Source organism: Taeniopygia guttata, chromosome 13 (genome assembly GCF_048771995.1).
Source record: "Taeniopygia guttata chromosome 13, bTaeGut7.mat, whole genome shotgun sequence".
Lineage (NCBI taxonomy): Eukaryota > Metazoa > Chordata > Aves > Passeriformes > Estrildidae > Taeniopygia > Taeniopygia guttata.
In genome coordinates, this window is record NC_133038.1 from 13,912,220 (window position 1) to 13,939,454 (window position 27,235).

At 42.3% G+C, this 27,235-nt stretch overlaps 1 protein-coding gene across 4 annotated transcripts in view; it reads right to left on the reverse strand.

Moving 5' to 3' along the window:
- The window catches only part of SLIT3 (slit guidance ligand 3), a 473,826-nt gene that overhangs the window by 46,815 nt on the left and 399,776 nt on the right, over positions 1 to 27,235 (reverse strand). For all 4 annotated transcript variants that reach the window (XM_030284150.4, XM_030284149.4, XM_002189997.7 and 1 more), the window contains 3 exons: positions 26,251 to 26,375; positions 10,778 to 10,875; positions 4,527 to 4,666 (listed from right to left, as the gene is read on the reverse strand). In XM_030284150.4, coding sequence (XP_030140010.4) covers positions 4,527 to 4,666; positions 10,778 to 10,875; positions 26,251 to 26,375 — 363 coding nt within the window. The remainder of the gene's footprint in view (positions 1 to 4,526; positions 4,667 to 10,777; positions 10,876 to 26,250; positions 26,376 to 27,235) is intronic.

Here is a 27,235-nt window from a genome sequence, read left to right on the forward strand (position 1 = left end):
TTGGTGCAGCCCATTTGTTCCTCTTTACATGTTTGGACCCCTCTTCACGTGGAGGCACAGAGGGCAGCGAGGCTGAGGACAGGATGCCTTTGGAGGGATGAGGTTCTGTGTTTGTGAGCAAAGCAGTGATGGGCTGAAGGAGGTCTGTAACAGAAATGAACAGGAGAAAAGAATGGAAGGGAAAACTCTGAATTTTGCCCTACATTCCTACACCACAAAACTGAGAAAATACAATGTTTGTATCAATACCTGAGGACAGACCATGCTACAGCCAAAAAGGCAGAGATCAGGAAAACACAAAAAGGGCAAGAAGCAGGGTGACTGATCTAATACATATCCTTCTCTTTTGATGTCCCTATGAATGTTTCTTTTTGAAGGGAAGGAGAGCCTATAAAACTGTAAGGAGGAGCTGTAGACCACCAAAAGTCCAAGCAGGTTGTGAACCAGTCCCAGACTCCTCAGAGCTGGTTGGATTTGGGTACATGATTGTCCTGGAGGGATTACATGTTTATAATTCAGCTTCAGGATTAAAATTACCAGTTGGGCAGAGGAAAAATAAGACATCAGCTGACAATTAAAGCCATCAGGACTGATACACAGCATGACTATTGGTTTGGTTATTTAACTACAGGTAGCAAATATTGAAAATATTGATTTTAAGAATGGTGAGGAAACCTGGTGATGGTGGGTACAGCTTTGAAGCTTTTTTATAGCATTCAGCTGTCTGCCTCCTCTCAGCTTTGTCTTTTTAAACATGCATTTACTACTTCATGGAATCCATTTGTAATTCCACATTGTTTTAAAGTTAATAGATGGAAAAGAACTAGGAAGGAGGTTATTGTGTGAGAGTGAGCTGCTTTTTGGTGTGGGTTTTTTCTTTTTTTAAATGAAAGCGAATTGGAGCTGGAGTGTGGGAAATTCCTTCCTCAGCAGTCACTTAACAAATTGGCCATTTTTCATCTACTCTGAGTCGGGGGAAAGACTGTCAAAGAATTTTAAAAGAAAACACTGAAAATCTTATTAATTGAAGAAAGATTTTTGGCCTTTATTTTTCCAACCAATGAAAGCAAAATTCATGCATCATAATTTGGGATATTGTTCCCTAAAAAGGCTATAACAAATAAAACCAGGCAGACAGCAGATAGAGTAGGAAAACACTAAGGTATGGAAAAAACCAAAGCCTGGATACTGTGACTCTGTCAATAGTCAAAATTTTCAACACATTCATTTTTAATTTGTATTTAATTTAGGAACATAAGATTTACTATCATGATTTAACCATTACTCAACTAAGCCAAGGGGGACTCTAACTGTTTCTTACAGAACAACACACAGACACACTCTTGGATCTTCTTGCCTGCATTCAGACTAGTTTTTTTTGTATTTCAGCACACATTTGTTCTATAAATGCAGAGTTTACTGAAATATCACTGTGGTGTTACCAGCACTGTGGCATCCAAGAGCACAGGGGTGATGAGGGATTCAGACTCCCTGCTTGGCAGGGGAGAAAAGCAGGAATCTGCAATAACTAAGCTGGGCACCTCTAATCTCAGGTTACTGCAAACATCCCAGGCTGTCAGTGCAGAAACAGCTCCAGTGCAAGACAGACCACCCCTGACTGAACGTGGGGTTTAACTACAGCTGAGAAATCCCATTTGGATGTAGAACCCACAACTCTTGCATAATTACACTGATAAAAATGGATAGTCTGGATTTGTTCAGCCACAAAACCCAGCCAGACAACCTTTCAAAGAAATTTCTATTTTCCATACAAGTGTTGGTAAGGAAAAAAAAGGAAAAAACAAAAGCTTACTCTGTCTACCACTTGTTAACAGAACTAAGGATAATATTTGGGTACAACATAAAGAGCTATTACCCACATTTTCTGTCCTGCTAGATACAGCCTGGCTGTGGATGTTTGTGCCCTTTCAGGCATTGAGAGGTCATTTTCCCCCAGAATACTTCACAGGAAAATTGCTTCCCTGGACTGCACACCCCTGCCTTTCTTTGCTCATCCACATGTAAATCAAATCCATACACTTGGCAGTGCTGGAGCACACACACTTTGGTAACACAACATTTAGCACCAGAGAGAGGCAGGTACCCCAAAACACAGTTCTGAGCACAGGAATAAGCACTCCTGACCCCTGGAGTGAATTGCTTTCTCTCTGAACTCTCGGCCTTCATACTCTGTGCAATACCAAACTCATCTGCACCTACCTTTTTTTGCTGTTTTTTACAGATACTGACACAGTAGTGTCAGATATTCCTCCAGTACAAAAAGGTTCATCTAAAGAGAACATACCTAGAGATGCCCTGGATATCACAGGAGACTTCAGTCAAACTCTTTGGCCAGAAGATCCCCCTCTTTCCAGGTCAGACACACAAACCATTTCAAGGTGTGCTTTCATGGCCTGCCTCTGTGCTTCCATGGCATTTCCTCCACTTTTGTTCAGTCAGTTGAGCATCTTCACATGATGCCCCATTTCTTGTTTGGATTCAACTCGTAAGGACCCTCAAAGCCATTTCTCAGGTTTGCTTGGCTTGTGTGTACTTTTGTTTGGCTGATGGCTTCATTCTCCCAGCCATTTTCTGCTGCTCCCTGTCCTGCTCCAAGTGAGGGACATTTCAGCCCAGCCAGCTGCACTGCAGTCAGTCCTGCCAGGTGCCTGATCAGGTTTGATGAAACATCCCCCTCCAAAATGGAGGTAAAGCAGGTTAAGGCAATTTTAGTATCACAGTTCACCAAACTCTCCCTATTTTAAACACAAACTATCGTAACCATTCAGATTCTAACTTAAGCAACACCCCTATTTTGCAACCTTTTTCACCTATGATTCATATTGTATTTTCTGGAACTATTTTCTTCTTTTCTTCAAGAATTCTTTTTTTTTTTTTTTCAGTTGTAATCAAGCTTATTGCCTGCACTATGATGGCACATGCTTATTGTGTCGATGTGTATTACCCACAGTGAGCTCTGGTATTTTACAAACTCCTGCTAATAAGCAGAGGCACAGCACAGACAACATTCAGGTAAAAAAACAAAAACACTAACAACCCCCCAAAAAAACAACAACAACAACAAAAACCAACCAAAAGTCAACAAAACAAAACCCACTGGAAGCCTGGAAGCTGAGTAAAAATATTTCAAAACTGACTCTGAATATCACATTAGTTCCCTAGCCATTATCCAGATGGCCATTTGAGAAGAAATCCTAATCCAGTTCTTTCCTACCTTTATTGTCTGGAAAAAAAAAATTCTGCAATAATCCTGTGGAAAGTGCATTTGCATATATGCTGGATTCAGTTCCTTACTGGATATGTCTTTTCTTGGCTGGTCAAATCCATTTCCTGTTGTAAATGTAAAGACTCTGCCTCCTTGCATTGAGTTCTGTTAGAAACCACCCAAGAGCAGCTGACATAAATAGTGCACAAGTAAGCACAATGGGCTCAACATCCTATAAGCAAAACCCTTTACTCTGCTAAGCCGAATATTTTTTAGGTTTTGGCAGAAATATCATTTTAGAGACCCAATAAATGTACATTTGAGTCATAAGGCTTTTCTCAGCTGAAGATTTACCATGGGCCTCCTTTGTATCAGCCACAAAAGTATTTTAAGAGTTTGGAAATTCTAGAAGCTTTCCTCCTGCCCTACTCAGCCACTCAAGCTTGATCCTCATTAAATCCCCTGACATGTAATATATTCCAGCATACAAGAAACCCTTCATTGCTTCTCCATGCTCAGGAGGCAATAACCCCATTTCAAAGGCTGGAGCAGGAACTCCTGCAGGTGTTTCCTCACCCTCCATGCTGAGCCAGGAGGGCTGGGCTGTGTGAATGAGTCCACAGAATGCTCCAGAATGCCTTGAGCAAAACCATTTTTAGATTCCACTTAGGAGGGTCTTTGCTCTCACAGAAGGTTTAGGAGGGAATTTATCTGCACTGCAGACAGCACTGGAGACACTCATCCCATTTCTGACTCCATCCCCAAGCCCTGTGACCACAGAACCAGCAGCTGCCCCTGCTCCCTGACCTGGCTCACACTGAAGACACCACCTGAGCCTGCAGCCTCTGCTCACCCACTTGTGAAATGGAGATCAGGAATTTAGCAGCACATCATCAGGCTCACTGTATTTAACACATGCAGAGCCCTGAGACCTCAGGTGAAAGCCATGTCCCCATAGCCAAGGTTTCCCAAGGCTCAGGACAGGAGTGCATCAGGCTCAGCTCAGCACTGAGAATGTGCATGCTGAAGTAGGCACTTCTCTGATCCCTTAAATACTGTTTTTAATGTATTTTACAATAAGGTATCAGTATTTTGACTCAGAAAAGTGGCCATGTTTGTGAGCACATATATTGCAGTATTAGTAGAATTAACATTTTTCCAGGAAGACAATCAGATTGTGTAAAAGGAGACTAGATTTTCAGTTAATTATATGCTCATGCATTAAATAAACATTAATTGGGACCCTTCCCTTCATGCACTTCTCATGGATTTCTGTTCTGTGGTTGTGGCCCTTTCTTACCTGTGTAATTAGGAGGGCAGAGACACACATAGTTGTTGATCCCATCCACACACGTAGAGTTATTCTCACAGTCATTATCTTCACAGTCATCTGGGTTTATTTCACACCTCTCCCCCTCATACCCAAGAAGACAAGAGCAGCTTTGGAGAAAGAAAAACAAAAAAAAGTTAGCATCGATCTGAAGGGACAGGAGGTTTGAGGTATAAAACTAAAATTTAAACATATAAAAGTCAGTTGGAGCTGAATTCACTGCTGCTGTGAGGCATAGAGCAATTTAACCCCAAGTATTTGGTGAAAGATGCAGTCTGATGGCTCCTGGGATCACATGATTACTTACATGAGACAAAAATGATGCTCAGGAGCCTCTGCCAGGCTCCCTTTGCTTGCTGTATTGATAACTCTGGCCCTTAGCTGAAGTAAGCAACTCCAGGGCAGGAGAGTAAACATTCATCACAATATTCAAATCCTTGGCCTCCCTGTTGATGTTTTTGTGAGAATGTGGACATCTGCCTGCTGAGGACTGCACAATCACAGGACAACTTGGCAGCTCTTAGATACCTCGGTCTCTTCAAAGAACAGCAGCTTGGGTTGAGTTTACAGACATGAGCATTTTCTCCTCATTACTGCTTTGTCACTTGTCCAAACAAGAAATGTTTGGGAATGATTGCTTTTACAAGTGCTGTAAGATTTCAGTACGGTCTGGGTCTGCAGCTCCCTCAACATCTATTTGGAGAAGAGCTGATGATGCCCAGATAATTCAACTAAAACACAGACCATGGCAGAGCTAGTAATGGTTCTGTGAGGATGTGGACACTAGTGAAGAATAATTGCACTAGGCATTTTATCTCACAGGAGTGTGATGTATGGTCCCTAGAGGGAAGATAGAAAACTAAATAGCTGAAGAATGGCTTGATTTTTTTTTTCTATCTCCATTTCCTCTATACATCTAGAAGCTACAGTTACAAACGGAACCTTTATATTTTAAACTATCTTTAAGTGACGAAGAGGTGGAGGCCAGAGTTTCCTAAAAGAGAGTCCAAAAACAGGAGTTAAGTGCTCCAGTAATATCAGGGGCTTCTGAGAAGCCAGCAATGATATTTGAAATGTCAGTTTTGAAGTGCCAGCATTGCTGTTCAGTAGTCACAGAAAGGGCTGTTTGCACTCCCAGTCCAAACGACACATTCACTCTGCTGTTCATTTCCTTTCTTATGCAGGCTCTGGTGGCAGAAAAGGAACTGAACAAATAAAAAGCACTACTGATTGATGAGGATGAAAACCAGAAAGCACTACAGCAGTCACACTAATTGCCATCCACTGCTTTTGGGAACCAGGAGCATTTCCAAGGCAGACATAGCTGCAGGGTGCTGTTTCCAGCTCTGACAGACAAAGAGGACCTGAGGTGGTTATCCTGCTTTATACAGGAGATGGGAAGCCCTGGAGAAAAAGAAGCTCTTCAGAATCTGCGAAGAAAGCTGCAGGACTTTCCCTTCCCTTCGTCCTGTGTGCCACAGCCTGAGCAGAGTGCAGAGACTCCCAAGGGAGGGTGGCACAAAACTCTGTACCCACGCTCAGTGGTCCCAGGCTGGATCATGAGGGTTGGGTTACATTCCTCATGATGTGCAATCTCAGAAAGGAGTAATAAAGAGCAGAAGAAATGGGAAGGGAATGTGTCTTGAGCCACCACAACAGGAAGATCTCCCAGGTGGGTATAGAAGAGGGACACTGGTCACATTCAGAGTCATCTTCATTTTGCAGGGACCATTCACAGGTCATGAGGGTTAGAAAACCTTCACCATGAATAACCAAAACCAAACTGCTCCAATAAATCCAATTTAGGACACAATAAATTAATAAGGAATATTTTCTTTTCCTGTCTCAAGCTCATTATTGCTAATAAAACATGTCCTCTTGCTGACCCAGAGCCAGAGGATCACAGGAGGCAGAAAGAAGAGCTGGCACACCATCTTTTGTGGCAATGCAAGTGTCAGGGAGGGGGTTAAAGATATCTAATTAGATACAGTGCTACATTCATCATGTCTTGATTTTGATTACAAAACCCCATTTTTAGGGGTTTATAACTCAGTCATAAAAATATGCTCCAGGCTGAAACTTGGAAGACAAGGTCTTAAGTTTGGGAACAGAAATTTTTGTCTCCATTTAACCAAAAGCAACAAAAGTGGCTTTGTGCTGGTGATTTTTTTTATGTGAACATAACACCATTTTCCTTCCACAAAAGGATTGGGACAGCATGGATGTATGCAATTAAAAATGACATTATTAAACACTATCACAGTAATGGTTCACAGTGGAGTTACCATTAGTAACAATTCATTTGGGATTGTTAACATAAATTGCTCAGCATTAGGACACATTCCATACTCAGGGAAATGTCAGAATAATTGATGACATTTGGCTACTGGTCCTTATGTAGTATAGGGAGTCTTTACATTATTGCTTATGTACAATTCTTTATTTTGATTTGCATTCAAATGTACCAGATATGAGGCCTGAAATTAAAAGATAAAACATACAACTTGGGACCGGCATTGAACCACATGTTGAAAGAATTGCAGTTTGGGACTGTTTGTATTCTCAGAGAAAAAGCTTAGAAGAAAAATGAAGTCTGCTGAGTGACTGGAAGGTCATCAAACTTAGGTTCCAGCTGACCGAGGGAGAAAATGAATTCCAGAGACAATGATGAAAACTTTGCAGTGACTCAGTAGTGAAGCAGTGTGAGGAAGAATTTCATGTGGATGTTGGAAACAATGGAGCCATGCAGGAAACAACTGTTTCCTAAGTTGCTGTGTTTTAGTAAAAGTCCAAATTCCCTATTCCTCCTGTTCAGGGATTGGCATTGCGTTTTCCTCTAAAGAATTACAGAACATCCCATTATCCTCGTGAAGTTTCAAGGGAACACAAATGGCAACATTTTGGGGTAAACTTTTGGACCCAAAGCATTTTGTAAGTTTTTTTTCAAGCTGGCAATTTTTAAAGTTTACTGTACTAGATTTTTTTTTTGTTTTTGTTTTAATAAAACAATTTAGCATCTGTTTATTAAAATAGACATTTATACAGTGTGTCAAGTTTCAAAAAAATAGCTTTTAAACAGATATAGTAAATTCTTTCAGGAATATTACAATTTCATGGTAAAGATGCCTTTTATGTCTAGATCCCAATGGAGTAGCCTGAAAGTCTGGAAGTGCAATGTTTTTCCTTGAACGAGGCAGAATTAACACTAGGCAGTTAATCAGTTCCAGGATTTTACATTTATGAGGGCACTTACAGTTTGTGGAAAATGCTAAAAAAAGCGATCTGGGAAATGGAGGGGGTTTCATATGGAGAAAAGTGAAAATAACCCAGAGCCTTTGTCTCCCAGCACCGCAGGTTAGCAGAGATCAGCTGTTGCCTGTGTGCAGCAGAGCTGACAGCTCTGCTCCTGCCAAAGCCTCCCTTCCACGCCTGCTGAACCACCAGGACATGTCTCCCTGGCCATCTCTTTCATCAGCCTTAATAAGTGACTTTTTGGGCAACCTTTTGTCAAGGCAGGCACAGATTAGATTAGAAGGAGCAATTCAAAGGGAAGAAGAACTTCACATTTCCACTCCTCTGAGCCACACTGTGTCACTTATCTATTCCTCAACACAGAGGGTGCCCCTCTGAAGGACGATTTGCCCCCCTCTATTGAAGGAAGAAGATATGAAAATGACTCAGGATTGAAAAAGTGCAAGGGTAAAAGAGGATGGAGTAACTGCAGCTGAACCTTTGCCCTTGGCTGTCCCACCAGGATCTGCCATTCCAGCAAATCCGAGTGCCTCAGGCCCCTGCTGCTGACAGCCCCCGTGGGCACCAGGCACAGCGGGGGCGTTGGGCTGGAATCTCACTCATAACTAAGAGCTTCCTGTCTTTGGGGGGAACATCACCACCTTAGCATTATTTCAAACGGTGATTTTTTTGTCTAAGGCCACAGAAACTTGAGAGTTAAACAGCTTGGCATTTCACAGGGAGAGAACTTTGGCTTAAGTTTCCTTTTTACAAGAGTAAAGATTTGACAAGTTTGGCAGCAGGGCTTGTGTATGAATATATTTCCCTAGGGAAGAGAATATACAGAAGATATAATTTCTTTTACAGGCCACACAACAAAAAAATCCAAGGAGGCCTCTCATGAAAATGTTTCTGACATCCACTTCCTCACAGCACATAATGTAGGGCAGCGTTTTCCCATCCTGGTGAACACAGTTGATATGCACATAACTCTGACTGCTGCCATCCACTGGAGAGATTTCCCACCAAAAAAACCCAACCAACCAAGTTCAATCTTGAAATGTCTCTGTATCTTCCTTGTCACCGATTGTTCCATCTCCACACCACATTTCCCTAAGCCATGCTAAAGCTCCAGAGTCCTGCAGAGCCACAGAGGTTATGGACTGACGGAATTAAAAACAAGGAGAAAATGGAGCAATGCTGAATGAATTGAATGCTGAACATTCAATTTGATGCAGCAGGGTTTTGGTGAGATATGGTTTTATGTGTCTTTTATTAGACCAACTGAAACTATATAAATAACTATAAAAAGCAGAATCCTTCCCTAAAAAGCCTCGAGTGTTGTTCAGCAACAAAACCACCCCTGCAGTTTTATAAAGGATCTCAAAAACAATGCTCATTTGGAACCGAGGCAAAGCCTCTGAAATTGTAAAATTCATTCAATTCATGAGAGAAATCCAGAAGTAGCTCTTAATTCAGGTCATTCAAAACTCTTTAACTACTACCACAGAACAAGGCAAAAATGCTAAAGAAAAACCCAATTGAAATATATGTTGAAGGCTCTTATTCCAGTATTATGGATATTATAAAATGTTTTACTACAGCATTTTTAGTATCAGTTATATTTTTGAAAAACGGGTACTGAGTGACAAACTCCAGATATTCTAATGTGGTGCAGTTTTACACTAGCACAAGCTGGAAAAAGTTATGTACATGAGTGACCAGAAAGGAAAGTGAACTGAAGACCACCAGACCATTAATTCTCTCAAGTAGAAACTGAATGTGAACTTTTACTCCGAAAACTGCTGGGCCTGCTAAAATCTGAATCAAGAGGAGGTAGATCAGACCAGTGAAGTGGTTTCAGCAGAACCTATGGAGTCTGTCAGCAACAGGACCACTTGGGCGGGCTGTGACCTGCTGAGCCTCCCTCTCCTCTCCTCTCCCACACCATGACCCTGCTGTCACATCTTGGCTCAGGAGACTTCTCTGCCCTGCTCAGGGGCTGCCACAGATGCTCCAGCTGAGCCCTGAACTGCCCCTCATGGAGAGGGGGCCACGCCTGCTCCTGTTCTCCATGCAGGAAAACCTCCAGCTGCAGTTCATTGCAGAGCCTGGCAGTGTCTCTTCATCCCCATCAACCTGTGCTTTTCCACTGCAATGTCACCAGTATCCTGTGTCCTGTGATGTGCTGCATCTGCTTCTGGAAGCAGGGAATTCTTGAGGGTGGGCACAGAGAGAAGCGTTGGAGCATTTCTTCTGCTTACTGCTTCTTCTTTTGCAAGAAACAGCATAAACATAGAGGAGCAAACCTATGAAAATTCTAGCAACTGTTTTTTAGAAAGAAACTTTCAATCAGCTTGAATGACAGCGAGTGACCAAAGCCTCAAACTTGTATCTTCTTAGCTGTGAAGCAGTGCCTGCAGCAGTGCAGACCTCCCAGCTATCTCATTAAAATTTCTGGGCTTCTCTCAGAGTATCCCCACCTATGCTACATCTTTGTTATATGGGCAAACTGAAATCCACACTAACCAGCTGCAGAGGTTATTCTCTTGCAGTCACAATGCTTAAGATGTGGAAATCTCCTTGTACTTTTTAATTGTTTCTTTAAAGCCTGTTTGTCTTCAAGATTCTTCAGTATGAAAACATTTTGGATCTGGCTGTCAAGCAACAGATGCTCACTTCAGAAATACAAAAACAGCTTAGATGTGAGACTGAAATGCCCCAAGGAAAATTAGAATACAGATAACACAATGCAGAACATAGAGACCACTCAAAAGCTCTTAAATGTATATTGCATTATGAGGAAATAAACAGGCCTGTTTCACAGGAAACAATATGTCACACCAATGAAACCAAAGCAATACTTTAGTATGGCAAATAGAAATGCCACATGCAGCAGTTTCTATAAAGTAGCCATTACAGTTCATTAATGCAAAGCAGAAACACAATAAATGTTATCATCTCATTTTAAATTAACTTTGTGCTACTACCTGAATCCATCTTTATTTTCCTCCGTGAGGTGGCAGGTCCCTCCATTCTGACATGGATTCTGAATGCAGGAATTAATGGGCACACTGCAGTCCCGACCCTGTTTGGGAAAATTCAAAAGAAACAATGTTAGAACATCTGAACCAGTGTCTCTTGTTCCTTTGCTGTACTTGTGGCACCCCTTACATGAGGTCTGGGATCTTCAGACCCATGACATCACCTAATGTTCTTTATTGATGATCAGATTTATTCATGACTTCACTGAGAACTGGGCAGGGCAACTGCTTTGTCCAACAGGACTGGTGGGTATCTCAGTATCACTCCAGGTTCAAGACTGTAATGAACTTTCACTGGAGTGTTTTAAGGAAACAGCCGGTTTCACCATCATTCTAACACACTTTAATGTTAGTTACAATGAAAAGAACAACTCAGGACCAAAGGTAAGCAGAAGGCCACACACAGTGAGCACAAACCCACGTGGAGTCAGCACTCACCAACTGCATTCACCAGGCACTCAGTTAAACCCTGCAACAGCACACGCTGCTCGTTACCAGAGTCAGAACCCACAGGGGAGAGGCCCTTCGTGTGCTGAGAGCCGAGTTTGGATTTCTGCACACAACACACCAAGATTTCATCACTGACTCAGCTCCATGCTTTAAGATTGCCCTAGAACATACCTCAGTTCTGACTGAACCTCACCAGCTTGAGCAACCTGCACTGTTCTGACTTTTTACTGACCCTCAAGGCATAAACATATTTCTCTCCTCATTATATTCTGCCGATAAGGACAAGCTATTTGTAAAACTGGCAACAACATTGAAGATCTTGGTTTTGCTTTTCAGTTACTGACACAGTAGCGTGGAGTAAAGCCACCCAAAAGCCTCAATACTCAAAGGATCTGAGCAATCACGAGAAGTTCAAGAGATCACTCTGCTCTTCCTGCTGAAGATCCTGCTAGCAGTGGACCTCTGCCAGCTCATCTGCTGGAAAGCTGGTAGATTACTTCAGAAAAGAGGAGATACAATAATTCAGTCCAGGTAGCTGTTTTTTTGTCTTATTTTGTCTCTAGAGTGCTTATCTTGAAATTGGTGCATTTTTAAGCCTGAGGCATAAAAAACCCAAATCGGCTTATGGAAGTGAATTTTAGCAAAAGGTTCAATTGATCTGGTCTGTCCACTCCTGTTGCTTGGCTCTTCCTCACATATCCTATGGGCCAGTCCTCCAAATACCACTGAGATCTTCAGTTCTTTGCAGCAGGCAGGACATGTGGCCATCATGTGAAGAACAGAGATGTCATTGTGAAGAAGTGAGGCGCACTGATTATCACAGAATCACTAGGCAGGAAAAGACCTACAGGATCAAACCCAGCCTTTGGCTGATCACCACTGTGACAACCAGACCAGAGCACTGAGTGCCAGACCCAACTGTTCTTGAGCACCTTCAGAGATCATCACTCCATCCCCTTCCTAGGCAGCTCATTGCAATGCCTAGCAACCATTTCAGTGAAGAAATTTTTTCTGATAATCCAACCTGAACCTTCCCTGGCACAGTTTGAGGCCATTTCCTTGTGTCCCCATTGCCAGCTGCCTGGGAGCAGAGCTGACCCCCACCCAGCTGCACCCTCCTGTCAGGGACTTGTGGAGAGTGAGAAGGTCCCCCCCGAGCCTCCTTTTCTCCAGGCTGGGCCCCCAGATCCCTCAGCCACGCTCGTGACTGTCCAGACCCTTCCTCAGCTCGTTCCCTTCTCTGGACACGCTCCAGCCCCTCAATGTCAGTGAGGGTGGCCAGAACTGGACACAGCACTCGAGGTGTGGCCTCACCAGTGCTGAGTACAGGGGACAATCTATTTCTGGTATAAGCCACGTGCCACTGGCCTTCTTGCCCACCTGGGCACATGGGGTCATGTTCAGTCTCTGGAGAGCAGCACCTTCTGGTTCATTCTTGCCCGGCAGCTTTCCAGCCCCTCTGCCTCAGCCTGGAGCTGCAGGGGTTGTTGTGACCCAAGGACAGGCCCTAGATTGACCTTATTGAGTCTCATACTCTTGGCCTCCAGTAATATGGATATATATATACATGTATTATACATTTTATATTATAATTTCATCCAACACCACAGAGGAGCTTCGTTAACAAAGCTGTATTTCCTGAGGCTCTGTCTCCAGCATTCCCCAGAGAGAGGAGACGCAGCTTTGCATTTTAAAATTCCTGCAAATACAAGGAAAGAGGGGCAGACTTCTCCATGGCTGTCTCAGAAGAGAAACACTTCCAAAGGCCAGCAGAGAGCCCTGGCCACCCGTGCCTGGCTGTGAGCTCATCCCCCAGCGCAGCCGTGCCGGCAGCGCTCACCCAAGGCCTGGCACAGAGGCTTTCTGCTCATCCCTGCTCCGTGTGCCAAGCAGCCTGTCCTTCTCCATTTGAAATCCCCAGTCCCCAAATGTCTCAGGCAAGAACTGGCACGGTGCCGAGGGAAGCTCATGCAGGTTTTATTTTGGCACCATGTGGCCCGCAGCGCTTTGCCAATGCGAACCACGGAGCGGTGACACTGATCTGCTCCCACCCTGCTCCAGCACTGCCCATCTCCCGTCCATCTGTGCCCTGAATCCTGGGTGTTCACCACCTTCTTGTAGCGAGGCTGGAAGGTGGTGGTTTTTATACTTTTCCTGTGGCCCTGGAGAATTGATTGTTCTATAGATACTTCACTAACATCAGCTACTTCTATTTAATACAAACTCTTCACCCCTGTATCATTAAATTATGAAACCCTTGGCAGCCAAGCAGAGCAAGCAGCAAAGCATCTGTTTTTCTGAAGGTTTTTGTCACAGTTGAACACCATGTAAAACAGGCCCATCACTTCCACTATAATTACTCAGATTAATTTGAATGTTCTTGTAAAAATTTAATAAAGATAAATGTTAAAATGAGAGCGAGGCCCTTTCAGTCTCTTGCACTGGCATATAAAGTTTGGCATGACAAATTCTGCTCTCATTTCTATACTGAACATGGCTTAATTATTGGCTTCTTGGGACTCAGGCAGCATGGAAACCCATTAGAATGTGCTGCTGAACCAGACAATTGCAACAACGAGTAGTTATGTGCCTTTAAGAAAGTCTCTCTGACTCAGTTTACTCATTGTAATAAATGAGCAAACAACATTTAATCCTTTTCTGAGGATTATCTTCTCAGAGCTGACTTTATCAATAGCACATTGCAAGCCCACAAAACAAGTACAACCTCTCTAACAAGGAAGACTTTGGAAAACAAGGAACTCTGAGAGGAGAGAAGCTGCAGAAAAGTGGCACTAATAAATCTACAGCAAAGCAAGGCCATTTTATTTTTGTATGAGACTGTCACTACCCAGAAGAGCCTAAAGACATTCTAGAAACATCTTTCAAATGAATAACGCAATTCTCCGGTCTCAATTTACTGTAAGACTTCTTACTGGAAAAATGGAATTGCTGTCAAGCATCACTAAAATTAATTTATCCGTGAGTTGGGAAATACTCCTTCAGTTACACTGCCTGGAAATAACTATTGTTACAAAGGAGAATATTGTCTATTTGCTTCAAGACTAAAGAGCCTTTTAATGAGGTCGGAAGCAGAAATAGAGGTGCAGACTTGTTTCAAGGACAGGCAAAAGATAGGACTGTCTCAGCAATTCACAGAAAGAGGATGAAGGTCCCTCTCTGTGCAATATTTTACTTCTAGAGCTTTTTTAGGATACAAGAAGTTTTTGTCTACTCTGACAGGAAGGCATCAGATCCAAAACACTTTTATATTTTTTCTATAATTTTCTGTAGGAGCAGAAAGGTTTAGGCATTGCAACAGGAAATTTCTGCACCTTATTAAAAGATGTATCAGAGTCCAGCTGTCCTTTCAAAGCTGAAGTACCTCAGCTGGTCCAGACTTAGTCTGGGCTGCTCCAGCTCCATGTTTCAGTGAATGAGAACAGAACTAGTCACCATACCTAGAAAGAATCTTTTTCTTTTTGTTTGAAATTACCTGTACTGGGCATTACTGTATCTACAAGCTGTTCCTCAGCACTGCTGTGCCAAATTCCAGCTTTTACAAGGATCCAATACTGGGAACATTATATCATGATCAATAAAACACCCAATAACAAGTAGCAAAACCTAATAAGAGTCCTTAGCCGGAAGAATAAGGGATAATACAGTACAAAAAGCACTCATTTGCCTTGACACTGTTTCAACCACTGCAATAATTTTTTGAATTAATTTTCAAGAATCAGTATTGTCTGTGTAGACCCAGAGTTTCATTCATACCCACGTGGCAGAGGCTTGAACACAGTCCATCCCAGTGTGATCCTTCTGTTTTTAACAGCAGCAGGCACGGATAAGGGGTGGCAGCACAGAACTCCCCACAGGCAGAAGGTGGAATTCTCCTGGTGTATAAAACCAGCACTGCTGACTGAAGGAGAAACACGACCCAGGCAGAGGGAGAAACCTGCAGACAGGCAGGAATCTATCCAGCCTCACTGGTTGGTGAACAGACCTCTTTGCAGCTAATTACAGCCCTGTTCAATGACTACAGTGTTTCACAGCATGCTGGAAAAATAAGCTCTACAACAGAAATACCAAAGTTTATTCGACTTGTTAACAACATACAATGTGCTCATAATGAATTTTAGTTAGATGGTATATGTGGAGAACAGATGGTAGCATTCTTGTTTTTAGTAAAAAAAATACTAAATGAAGACAAATATAGTTGATAGAGACTTTAAATTAAGAACCAGGAAATTTTCATAAACAACTTAATTATCAAGGTCTAAATACAGCTAAAGCTTTTAGGGAAAACAGACAAAATTACATCTACAAAGACACTGTATTGCACACTCTGTTCTTTACATTCCTAATTTTGGGAGTAACGCATCCACATCCAACTGTCAGCCTCACAAACATTTAAACACTTGTCTTATGGGTTTCCTGGTCAGAAGTTAATAAGAAACCATTACATTAAGGGAAAAGGCTTAGTAAATCTTTCACTTCATGACAGGCTGGAAGGAAAATGCACAGAAAGATAACGGAGAAGAACACTGTGTTCTGTGAGTATACCCAGGAATGTTATTCCAAGTTACAAGTATCTGCCAGCTTTAACATTTTGGCCTCCTAATCCTGGGAAATGAAGACTAAATGGACACTTGCAGCCAATTTGTCGAGTTGTGCTCTGCTCCCACAGATGGCAAGGATTTTATCAGTTTTCTGAATTGTTCTGATCTAGGTTGATGCACACACTTGAGTGTTGCTACACCTGGATGTGCCAGTGGGACCTGCCCTGAAATTCAGCAGCAGAGGGAAGGGCTAAATGTGGTGTGCAACAGTGATTCCCTGTGCTTTGCATAAAAAAATGAGATGAGACAAGAGTTAAGGAGATGGGGGAAAATCCAGAAGCAGTAGAAGACACAGACACTCAGCAAAGAAAGAGAATTCAGTCTGAACTTCTGAGTGTAGCTTTTTCCTTTGAGTTTTACTTCTTTCATGCTTAGTAAAGTGAGAACTTTGATCAAAGGTTTTCCTGAAGCTGTGCCATGCAGCTATCCAATAAGGCAAAAACTGGTGCTAACTTTGACCTAATGGCATTTTTTACCAGTGACTCCTTTTACCACTTGAAACCTTTATCCCTCTGCCAAAAATAGTCAAAATTGAAGGGTAAATTGAAATTTTCCAGGGCATGAAGGGAATGAGATGTCTCATGAACAAAGTTTTATCACATAAACTTCAATTCCACTAGAAAATTAAGCTGGGAAAAAAGAATGAGGCATTCAGCAGTTTTCCCTGCAATAAACACATTTAGCAGCCATAAATACAAAGAAGAAACAAGAAGAACTTTGCATAATTGACCGAGGAAACACGATACCATAAATTCAGCCTGAGAGCCAACACGCTAAGTTACAAGTTTGGTAGGAAAAATTCTCTCAAGTTCTATTCATGGTTGTATATTTCAGAGCCTTTCAAGGCAGGGAAACCCAGTATTTGCTATAATGGGATCATAAAACGAAGTTTTACATGAACTGCAAGTCTGACAGCAGTTATGGAAGCAAGCAGGGCATCTGGTGCTAACTGCAGCATGAGGGACATGATGGATCCCTGCAAACACAGCTTGGGGAAGGGAATGCTGGTAAATAATTTGAGATGTTATAAACTGTGTGAAGAATGGAACTAACTTCAAAACATAAAATTAACTTCAATTCTATTAAAGGAAGGGCTAAGCAGTACAGCACTGGGAAGGAGTGTTATTTTACCAGGGAGGCCATTTGGAACTGAATTCCCGCTGGCACTGACGCTCAGGTACACGCAGACAGCTGACACCCCGCTATCCACACACAGCAGTGTGAAGCTCTTCAGCAGATCCAGGTAATACTGTTTTCCTTGTTTCTGCTCTTTCTGGTCATGGACATAGTGGCTAAGCCTCAATCTGGAAAAGATGTATCTGATGCTCATTGGCAAGGTCAAACAACCAGAAGAGCTGGCAGGGTGTGCGTTAGATCCATCTGCTCAGGCATATATACAAATTATTTGGCAGGGCACGGGAAATATCACAGCAATTTTGGATCTGACTGCTTTCAGATTGCCAGGTGGAAGTTGAGAGATTTTGATCATCTGTTGTTCACAAAAATCTTCTGACTCTTTCTGAACACAGACCTTGCTACAGAGACCCACACCTCGGGGACAAATCGGCACTCGCGTTGGGGATGGATTAATTCTTTCTCTTCAGTCACCCATCCCAACGGGGTAATAAAACTGTGCCTTCTCAGGACTGCTGTTTAGAAGCCAATTAATTTAACGGGAAAAATCAATTTATTTCATCCACCTCTAGTTTGGAATAAAAGTTTTTTAATACAAATATGAATTTACCTAGAACAATCTGAATTATTTTTTCCGTTCAGCATCTCTGTTCATACAGGTGTACTTACACTGACACATCCATACTACAAGAATTACCTACTGCTCATAAACATGAGAATACTAGTTGCTAAATGTCACAGAAAGCAGGTTATGAAAAGAAGAAACCCTGAGATTGTTCTTGTGCTGCACCTCCCATCACTCAGGTGATTTAGCACCCTCTGCAAACTTTCTTACTGTTACTATCAGAAGTGGAAATACAGACAATATTTAAAAGCCACCACCTTCAGCACTGTATAGTTATGTCCTATGCCAGTCTAGCTTCATCTGGCATCTGATTAAACAATAATTGGCCACGGCAGCAGCACTTCTTAGTGACTTCCTTGTCCTTGTTAATAAATCACAATTGTCAATTTATAGCAAATTAGGCAAACTCTGCTCTCTTAAGCCTCATTTTATTTCAATCAGAAAGATTTATGACCCTCCAGGGTATAATACACCTTCCATTACCTCTCCAGCTAGTAATCAAGAATATGCCTGTCAAAGTCAAAGTGCAAGGATTCATCATATTATTTTTTAAAAACTCTGGTTCTTTTCCTGTGAGTATGGAATTTAATTCTCTGTGGACATCTGAGGTTTATTTTGTAATTATATTAATTACCATGCAAATCCTGATTGCCCTTCCAAACCTCTCCTCACATAAGCACTTTGGGTTTCAATGGTCTTTTAGGCTTTTAATCAATGACAGGAGATATGTCATTAATCCATCACGAGTCAATTCACACAGCACATGTCTGAAATGAGTCCAGAGGTGCCAAACTGGATGGGACAGGTGCTCCAGAGCTCCCAAGGTTACAACTGATTGATCCATACCATTGTGTGAACATTTTGGGAGGTGCAGAAGAAAATTAGGGACACTGAAAATAGTTAATTTTGCTGAGGGTTGACTCTATACATAAAATACAACCCAATATATTTGATGTAAATCCAACACTGAATATTTCCTATGTAGTCTCTAATTCAACCAGTATTCATGAATGAGAGCAGTGTTTTTAGTACCTTCAAAATACTTAAGTGCCTATTTATTTTAAAGTACATTTTGCAGTGACAATAAAACTTTCCCTTTTAGGCTATCCAAAGTCAGTGCCTCTTTCAATATGAACTCTGTAGAGAAAGTTACAAAGACTGGACATTCATATAGATAACAAAAATACTGTCAATATGATTTAAGAAATAGAAATAAAATAGAATTGTTGTATTTTAAATAAACTTAAGCCACTGAACAGCCTGCCTGGAGAGGAGCACACATTACAAACAGAAACCCAGTGAAGCCTAACATGAGGCAGAGATTATGTGATTAAAGAATCTCTCCAAAAGCTCACTGGGTTTCTGAAATAAATAGAGCTAAGGATGCTGGAAGAGTCCCAGTCCCTTGGAAGAACCTTCTGCTGGCACATCCCTGTTTGTTAGGGATGCAGGCATTTGCTTTGCAACAGCTCTCTGCAGATAGAAGGTCTCACACTGAAATGCGCACTATTTCAGCAGAAATGTCAGTGTAATCTGTTTTGCTTGTGGAAGATAAATCTAATAGTGGGCTGAACTGGCAGGTAACCCAGGCAGGCAGCAGTGATGTCAGAGTCAAACATGCACATGAATTTTTCAGATTACTAAACAAGTGAAACATGCCCACTATGCGAGGCAAGAGCACAATATTTATGTCAGAGGTTCTCAGCAGTATGAGAAGGGGACCCCAGAGGCCATGGGGGTCAGAGAGCTTTGGGACAACCGTACCTGCAGTGCTTGTGCACTTACCCTAGACACTAATCTAATCCCAATCTAATTCCCAAACGAGTCTGGCATTATATCATTTCTATTAACAGGAGAGGCTTTACTCTTCTTTTCATCTTAGCCTGCTTCTAGCAACTTCATCAATTCTATCATCTCCGAAAGAAAGGAGAAAATAAGGCAATCAACCTCCCAGGACAATCTCTGTTCATGTTCTTGGACAACAGAAGAAACCCAAAAGCCTTTTCATTGAGCACACTCAGAGCCAAGAAAGCCTCAAGGATAACAGATGACAGAAAAATCACAAGGAAATTTACAATAAGGATTTTCAGCTGTGGCCAACTACGTCAACTGGTTCAATCATGCAGAAATGGTGGGATGCAGAAAATTAAGATCTGGTTAAACAGAACTTGATTAAGCAGAATTATAGGAACCAGCAATCACCTGAAAGGCAGAAAAACCACAGAGGAAGAAAAACTTTTATTTAGTGTAACAAGACCAGGCAAACATAAGAGCAAGAGCCTGAAATTCAGACTAAATGCCAATAAAAACTTCTCCTTTACCCTGGGAAAAGAAAGATTGGAAATCTGGTCACTCACTTAGAACTAGACCAGGAAAACAGTAGTGAAACCACAGTGAGGGGGAATAATCCACGCTGACAAGAGAATGAATGTGTCAGTGTCCATCTGTGGGTGCAGCTCCCCATCCCTGAACTGCTCAGCTCCTTTGGATGCAGCACTGCACAAACACAGGGTGTGCCTGAAGCTGCTCAACATCTGCTTTCTTGTTGGCTCAACAAAAATCAGAATACTTCTTCAGAGCTGGCTTTATTGTTAAGAGCCCTCATTAGGGCCTGCCACACTACATGAGTGGGTTTTTACAGGGCCTGTGGTGGGTGTGTTCCTGCCTTGACACCTTCAGCCAGCAACTGGGGCAGAAATCCCTCCCTAAGCCTCTCATTTTATGCTCTTCTACATGTAAATCTCCATTTTCTTTACACCTACTACAACAGAAAGGGCAAAAAGCAGGTAACACAAGTCTGACTGCTGCGTGATAAATTTTACAGAATAAGCATGTGGAAGAAAATATTGTGATTTCTGCATTTTTTCCTGCCCTATATGAAATTATAACCACTTACATCTTACACTGTGTTTGCCCTAAAAATCCACACATAAATACAGATCTACTCATTTTATGTGGCCACCCATTACCTCTCATCCCTAAAGGCTTTCTCTTTTATTTCACTATGAGTGGAAAATGCTTCTTTGACACTCATTAATAGGCATTTTCAGCATGGTTAGAATGATCAAACAAAAATAAAACACCCCAGATCACATAAACACACACTCCAGGAGAGTTTATTAGAATGAAAGTTCAAGGCAAAACCACCTCACGCAAACAGCATTTTGCTGCACTGATTTCTTCTACACAAAATCTTGGCATTGAGGCATTGCAGTGCCTGTCCCCCACCCTGACACCGGGAGAGGAGAGAGGCCAGGGCAGAGCAACACGTGGAGGCAGAGAGGGGAATTTGCTCTCCTGGCTCCTGTGGATGAGGACAGGCTGCTTAGAGTCCCTTCCAATTTCTTCTCCCTTTGCAGTTCCAGCTTGGGGATTTATATGAAGGATGCACAGGGGGTGTTGCAATGAATCTGCAAGGGTTAGGCCACAGTGTGCACCAGCCAGCCTGCCTCTGAGTTTGTTAGCAAAGCCCCAAGAATTTGTCAAGGCAATTGAAACATAAATTGTGCTGAATTAGGAAAGAAGAGGCTGAGAAACCGAATACCAAGACCACAAGAACTAGATAACAGAGGGCTGTGAAACACCTGGGCTGTAACCAATCACATACTCTGAGAAATGCGGGCAGAAAATGAGTGAACAAGACAAAGGCACCAAACAATGTGTGTACTTAGTAGTTTGTAGAATCTATAAATATGTGTGTAATGTAAACAATAATCATCTTCTGCTTTATCCTATTAGTCAATTGTTCAGGAGTCCTAAATTTCCCACAATAATGGGGAACTACAAGTGTGTTAACAGAGCCAAAGAAACAAAAGCACAGAGCTACATCTGCACACAGCATCAGCCTGACAAACCAGGCATGCACTCTCCCACAGCAAAAGCCAAACTCTCCACTGGGTTCCATCCACTCAACCCCACCCAAGTCAGCAGCACTGAGAAACTGCCCTGTTGGAATAGTCCCTGTCTGGCCCCAGGTAGCTGCAGGTGAACAAACACCACCACATCCACGCTGAGCTCTGTGCTGAATCCTCCCCAGGCTGCCCATACTGCAGGGCTCTCACAGATTATTTGTGTAAGGCTGCAGAACCTCGCTGTGGTGAAGTGCAAATTTATTTAAATTAATAAAAGTGCAAATGTATTTAAAAAAATAAACAGCAAACTTCCCCTGCTCCCAGCACAGGCAGGGCCAGTGCAGCCCAGGAGCCAGGGGTACAGCCAGGGTAGCACCTGTGGCACGGGGACAACCTGAGTAAACCTCCTGCCAGCCTCGTGCTCAGCACCCCAGCTCCTGCCCAGCTGCACTGACCCCCTCAAGTGCTGGCACAGAATTTTAATCAGTGCACAACATGGGATATGTGTGAATCCCCCATTTCCCAGAGACATGCTGCTCTGGGACCCTCCACTTCTGAACTTGTTTCCAGGGACAAAAACCAGGCGTGGGGGGGTGGGGAGAGGAAGAGCCAAATTCCTAGCAGAAATTTGGAGCCAGCTTCCTCACTAAATATCATTCTGGCTTCACTGTAATGCCTCCCACCACAAGAGTCTGGCTGCAAAGAATGCTGTCTCTCCAAAGCCCATGAGCTTTACCCAGGATTTTTCCAATTGTATCTGTCATTCTGGATGATGGGTGAAATTGCTTGAACCCTCAAGACACTGCAGGTCTGCAAGAAAAGTCAGGACACTGGCTGAACTCAACAGGGAGGTGAACAGATTTGGATAAAATTTAGAGCCACAGACACGCATCAGCATCTGGTGCCTGGAGTGTGGGATGTGAGCTGTGCCAATTTTACCTATCTTCACTTTCCATTTCAGACAGCTTTCAGTGACAGCAGGACCCAGAGGTGACAAACATCTGCATTCCAGCAGCTCTGGCTCCTTTACCTGAGCAATCAGAGAGGCTGTGGACATTCCTAGGCAGGCACTGCACTTCCTATTCTGGGTTGGCAATGTTCTTTCATTTCAGGCAAAAAAAATATGTATTTTAGACTATTTCCCCAGTTCTATAAATAATTCTATTTGAAAGAAAGCAAATTATTCTTTATTTGTTGCTACCTCAGTTTTAAGAAAAAGTAAGTATAAAAGAAAAAAATCAGCCAAGAAACTCCAAAAGGGCATTTTCAGAATAAAGCAATGACAAAATACAGTGTTGGTTTCACTCACCTTAGCTTTTGGTATAGTTATTCAAGTGAAGCTTTTTACAATGGCTTATTGATTGCAAGTTTGATTAATCTCTTGAATTCCAACACCCATGGACTCAGTTTTGCAATATCAGTGGGAATACTCACAATCCACACACTCTACAGAATCAATGAACTGGTAGGTTCCCATTATCTATTTCCCAGCCCCAGATGCACTCACACTCACTGCCTTTTGCAGGTGGCAAGCAGCATTTCCAGCAGGAGAAATCTCCATCTCTCTACTTGCAATCAGACTTTACAATCTAAACCACACATATTATTTAAATAATCAATCAAATAATGCTATGGAGAAAAGAAAAAAGACCCAAGCCACTGGAGAATGACATCTATGTCTGTGTTTAATATGAAAACATGATTTTTATAACATGGAGATCCAGCTCCTGCCAGCCCTCGTGGCACCCTGGAGCTCCTGCTCTGAGCTGCCAGATGCTGCAGGTGTCGTACCCCACTCCTTGGGGCTCTCTCCCCAAAGTACAGCCACAACAGCACCGTGGCAGCCATGGTTTATCTTCAACAAGCATATTCATCACCCATTGTAAGGAGAAAGCAGCAGCACAGATCAGTATCAGCTCAGCCTTGCCTGCTCCTGAGCGAGCAATCTCTGTTTCTGTCCTCATCAAGCACCCCTGGGGTCTCTGGCCTTGCAGCTCAGGTGGTTCGTGACTTATCTCACTTTTGAGTTTACCCAAACCTTTAAGGGCAGCACTGAAATTGCTAAAAGCTCCACAAAGTACACATTCAATAGCAAAAGCTCCGTGAGCATGAAAAGTAAGAAATGGAATCATCATCAGTGTGACAGCGAAAACCAGACCACAAGCTTTGGAGAATGCAGAATTTAACTGGGGGAATGTACTGACCCACCAGGCACCAGTCTGGCAGCTGGTAACTTAGGTGATGTTCTGCCCTGTGTTTTTCTGAAGGCTGGCATGAGCACAGGAACCCCAGAAAGCTGCTTGTAATGCCTGCCCCTTCGCAGGGAACATTACGAAGCCGTCAGCTTAAATTTGGAAAAAGGGTGGGTTTTTCACTTTATTGATGCACTCTTCCACACAGGATTTTTTAAAAATCTACATCAAACAAGGAAAAACAAACGCTGAGAGGGCAGATTTAGGGCAATTTATCAAGGTCTGGCAAATAGCTTCCAGATGGATGGAGCTGTTTGGTGCTGGCTGGTGAGAAGGAAGCAAGGTATTGTTATTGAATTAGCATGACTCTCTGGTGGAGAACTGCGTGGTAGATAGAGTGCTCCTTTCATATGGTTTGCATTTGGACCTGTCATATTTCATTTTTATTCAAAAACCTGTGGTAAAGACACACAGTTCTTTTTTTGCTTATTCAATTTCCATCAATTCTCCCTGAACTGTTAGCCAGTGTTTTTAAACCCTGCTCCAAGTGCCATGCCTGGTCTGTTTGCTCTTTGCCACGCTTGGCTGGCAGCTTGGTGCTTACAAGCTCGCAGTGGTTTTGGGTTTTGCATTCACACACTGATGTCACCTGAGAAGTGTGCGAGAGAGGAGAAAAGCTGGATGCTCTGTGAGATGTTTAAACTGAGTCACATCAAATGTTTACCAAAACCCCTGCAAGGAAAATGATGCATCCTGGGGTTTAATGCACACTATAATGTGCTGATAAACTAGAGGATTATTTTGGATTTTTCTTTTTAATATAGCTTTCCTTCATAAACATGTCTTTTAGCAGTATAAATGCATCTATACCAGTAACTTTCTATCTAATCTATCCAAGTGAATAAGGGATACTGCAAAAAGCCAAAAGAACAACCAGCAAACAAAAATGTAAGGGCCAAAAAGAGAAGATATGCTCATAACACATTTTTACTTAGAATAACCTGGATACCTGCTCCATGATACATGTGTTACAGAGTAAGGTATATGCAAAGACTTATGTGTTCGCCTGCTAGTTCTGAAATAATTTTCTTTTCAAGTTCCCACCTCAAGAATTCAACATAATTTATGTTAAAAATCAAATTAAAATGACCATTTCCTTATTAACCTGAGGAGATAAACAGAGTATTAGCAAGTAGTTTCAGGATTTCAGATTTTTGTCAATATGGTCTTTTAAATCCTAGAAAAGTTTCTGGTTGATATGCCACTGGGTAGAAAGACTTCTAATGACAGGAAATTTCCAATGCCTTTTTCAATTATTTAGGAGAATTGTTATTATTCTTGAGTAGGGGCACAGGGGTGAAATAGAAGAAATAAGATTTATATTTTCCCTTTCTCAATGTTTCAGGGATCTGTCAATTACTCTGGGATGCATCCCAGAAAAACAGAGAAGGGAAATGGTGACATCATCAGAACCAATTAACTCCTAAATCTTACCTGAAATGTAACACACAGATACTTGTGCTTACTTCCCACATGTATGTCTGGTTTTGCCCTCCTTTTTTTCCCCTATAATTCTTATTACTTTGTGTTTTATGAGCATCTGTTTCAACTGACCAGCACTGTAAGAAATATCCAAAGAGGCAAATAAAATCCCAATCTGGAGGATGCAGTTGACATTGGCCATAGCATCTGAAACCCCCCAGGCTGTGAACAGATAATATGCCTCATTTATTACTTATACTTAATCCTTCAGCTACTGTCTCCTGAGCTAGATTTCCAGCTACATCAGCTCTGAGACAGTGCCCTGGTGTCCTGAAACTCTCACAGTGCAGTGTGGACAAGGGGAGTTATCCATCACTGCTGAAGAAACTGCTTTACTCAAGGACCCTTTCCCCATTTCCCACCGTGTTATCAGGAAGCCCACAATGACTGGAATCCACAGGACTCATATTTGCAGATCCCTCTATGGACTTTAGTGCTCTGAATTCAGAGAGAGTTGATTTAGGAGTTGTGTCTGATCAGGGATCACTCTTCTGCTCATCAGTCTGTGGAAGGTGGGTGTAAACTACCAGGGGTCAACATTCTGTCACCATGGACCAAAAACTGGCCCTGAATTGTCATCTGAACTGCCTTCCCTTTGGCTGGGAGCTTATGAAATGGTGATCTTGTTGCTGGCAGAAAACAGGAAACGAAAAGGAGGATAAAACCTACTTGGCATTTTATATGAATACCTACATCCCAGAACCAGAGAATGCCCATGGCTGGAAGGGACTCTGGAGACTGCATAGCCCAACCACCCTGTTCAAAACAGGGGCAACCAGAGCAAGTTTCTCAGGATGATCTGTGTAGTCACAGCACAAAGCAAAGCCATTCCAGCTGCACAGGATGAGATTTGTGGCAGGGCACAGCTGAAAAGTCACACAACCACCTGCTTGAGCAAGGAACTTTGGAGCCCAGGGCTTGTAAAATTAACTTCTCACAGCACAGTTAAAGAACCACAAGTGATGGGGAACAGCTCCTTTCTCATGTAGTTCATTTGGAGTCATACCTTGAAACCAAAAGGGCAAGTGCACTGGTAGAGCTCCACGGGGTCACTGCTGCACGTCCCATTGTTCTTGCAGGGGCTGGAGAGGCAGGGGTTGCACTTGGACACAACACTGAGATCCACTGGCTCTGCAGAGGCAAACACAGCATTAGCAGAGAGCTGGATTGCAGAATTAACACACACACACACACACACACACACTTTCCCCCAAGCACTGGCACAAATGCACATGCTGCAGGTGCACTGCACGACATGGGATTGCCAGGGATCAGAGAGGCTTTAAGTACTTAAATCAAGTGCTAGGCAGGTCTCAATGATGCTTATATTCTCCTGAAGATGCAAACATATGCTCTGAAAAAAGCATGTTGGGAACCTCCAGGGAGTGGGTTATATATATATATATGGCTTTCAGCAATTTTTCCTGTTCTCAGTTCTGGAAATCCTGCAACAGCAACCCCAGGGAACTGTAACCTGACATTTCTATGGCTGATAACAAGAATGAAAGTGCAGATGCAACAACATAAATAAAAACCATGTACAAGACAGATTTAGTTAAGAGGCTTATGGGAATATTTAGGTGCAAAGTGCTCTACCATCCCAAATTTTAACAGAGTTTGAAACTTATTTTCTTCCCTTTCTGCCCAGAAGAATGATCAACACTGACCTATCTCAGCAAAGTGTAATAAAACCAAATATGCAAAGATGTAAATGTACACAAGTAAATACACATGGCCATATTTAAAGCATCTAAAAAACCTCATATTTGTAGCAGAAATCTTCCAGAGAAGTAGTGAAGTGTGTAGGTGAGTAGGAAAACAAACACAGACTAAAAAAACACTAATTACATTTGGGGTCCCAAATCAATCAATATTTTATGGTTGAGATTTTACAGAAAGCTAATTTAGGCAGTTATATTCACAGCTACATTCACAGTTATATTCACAGTTAAAACATGGTGATTTTTTTAAATGGCTACATTTCAAATATT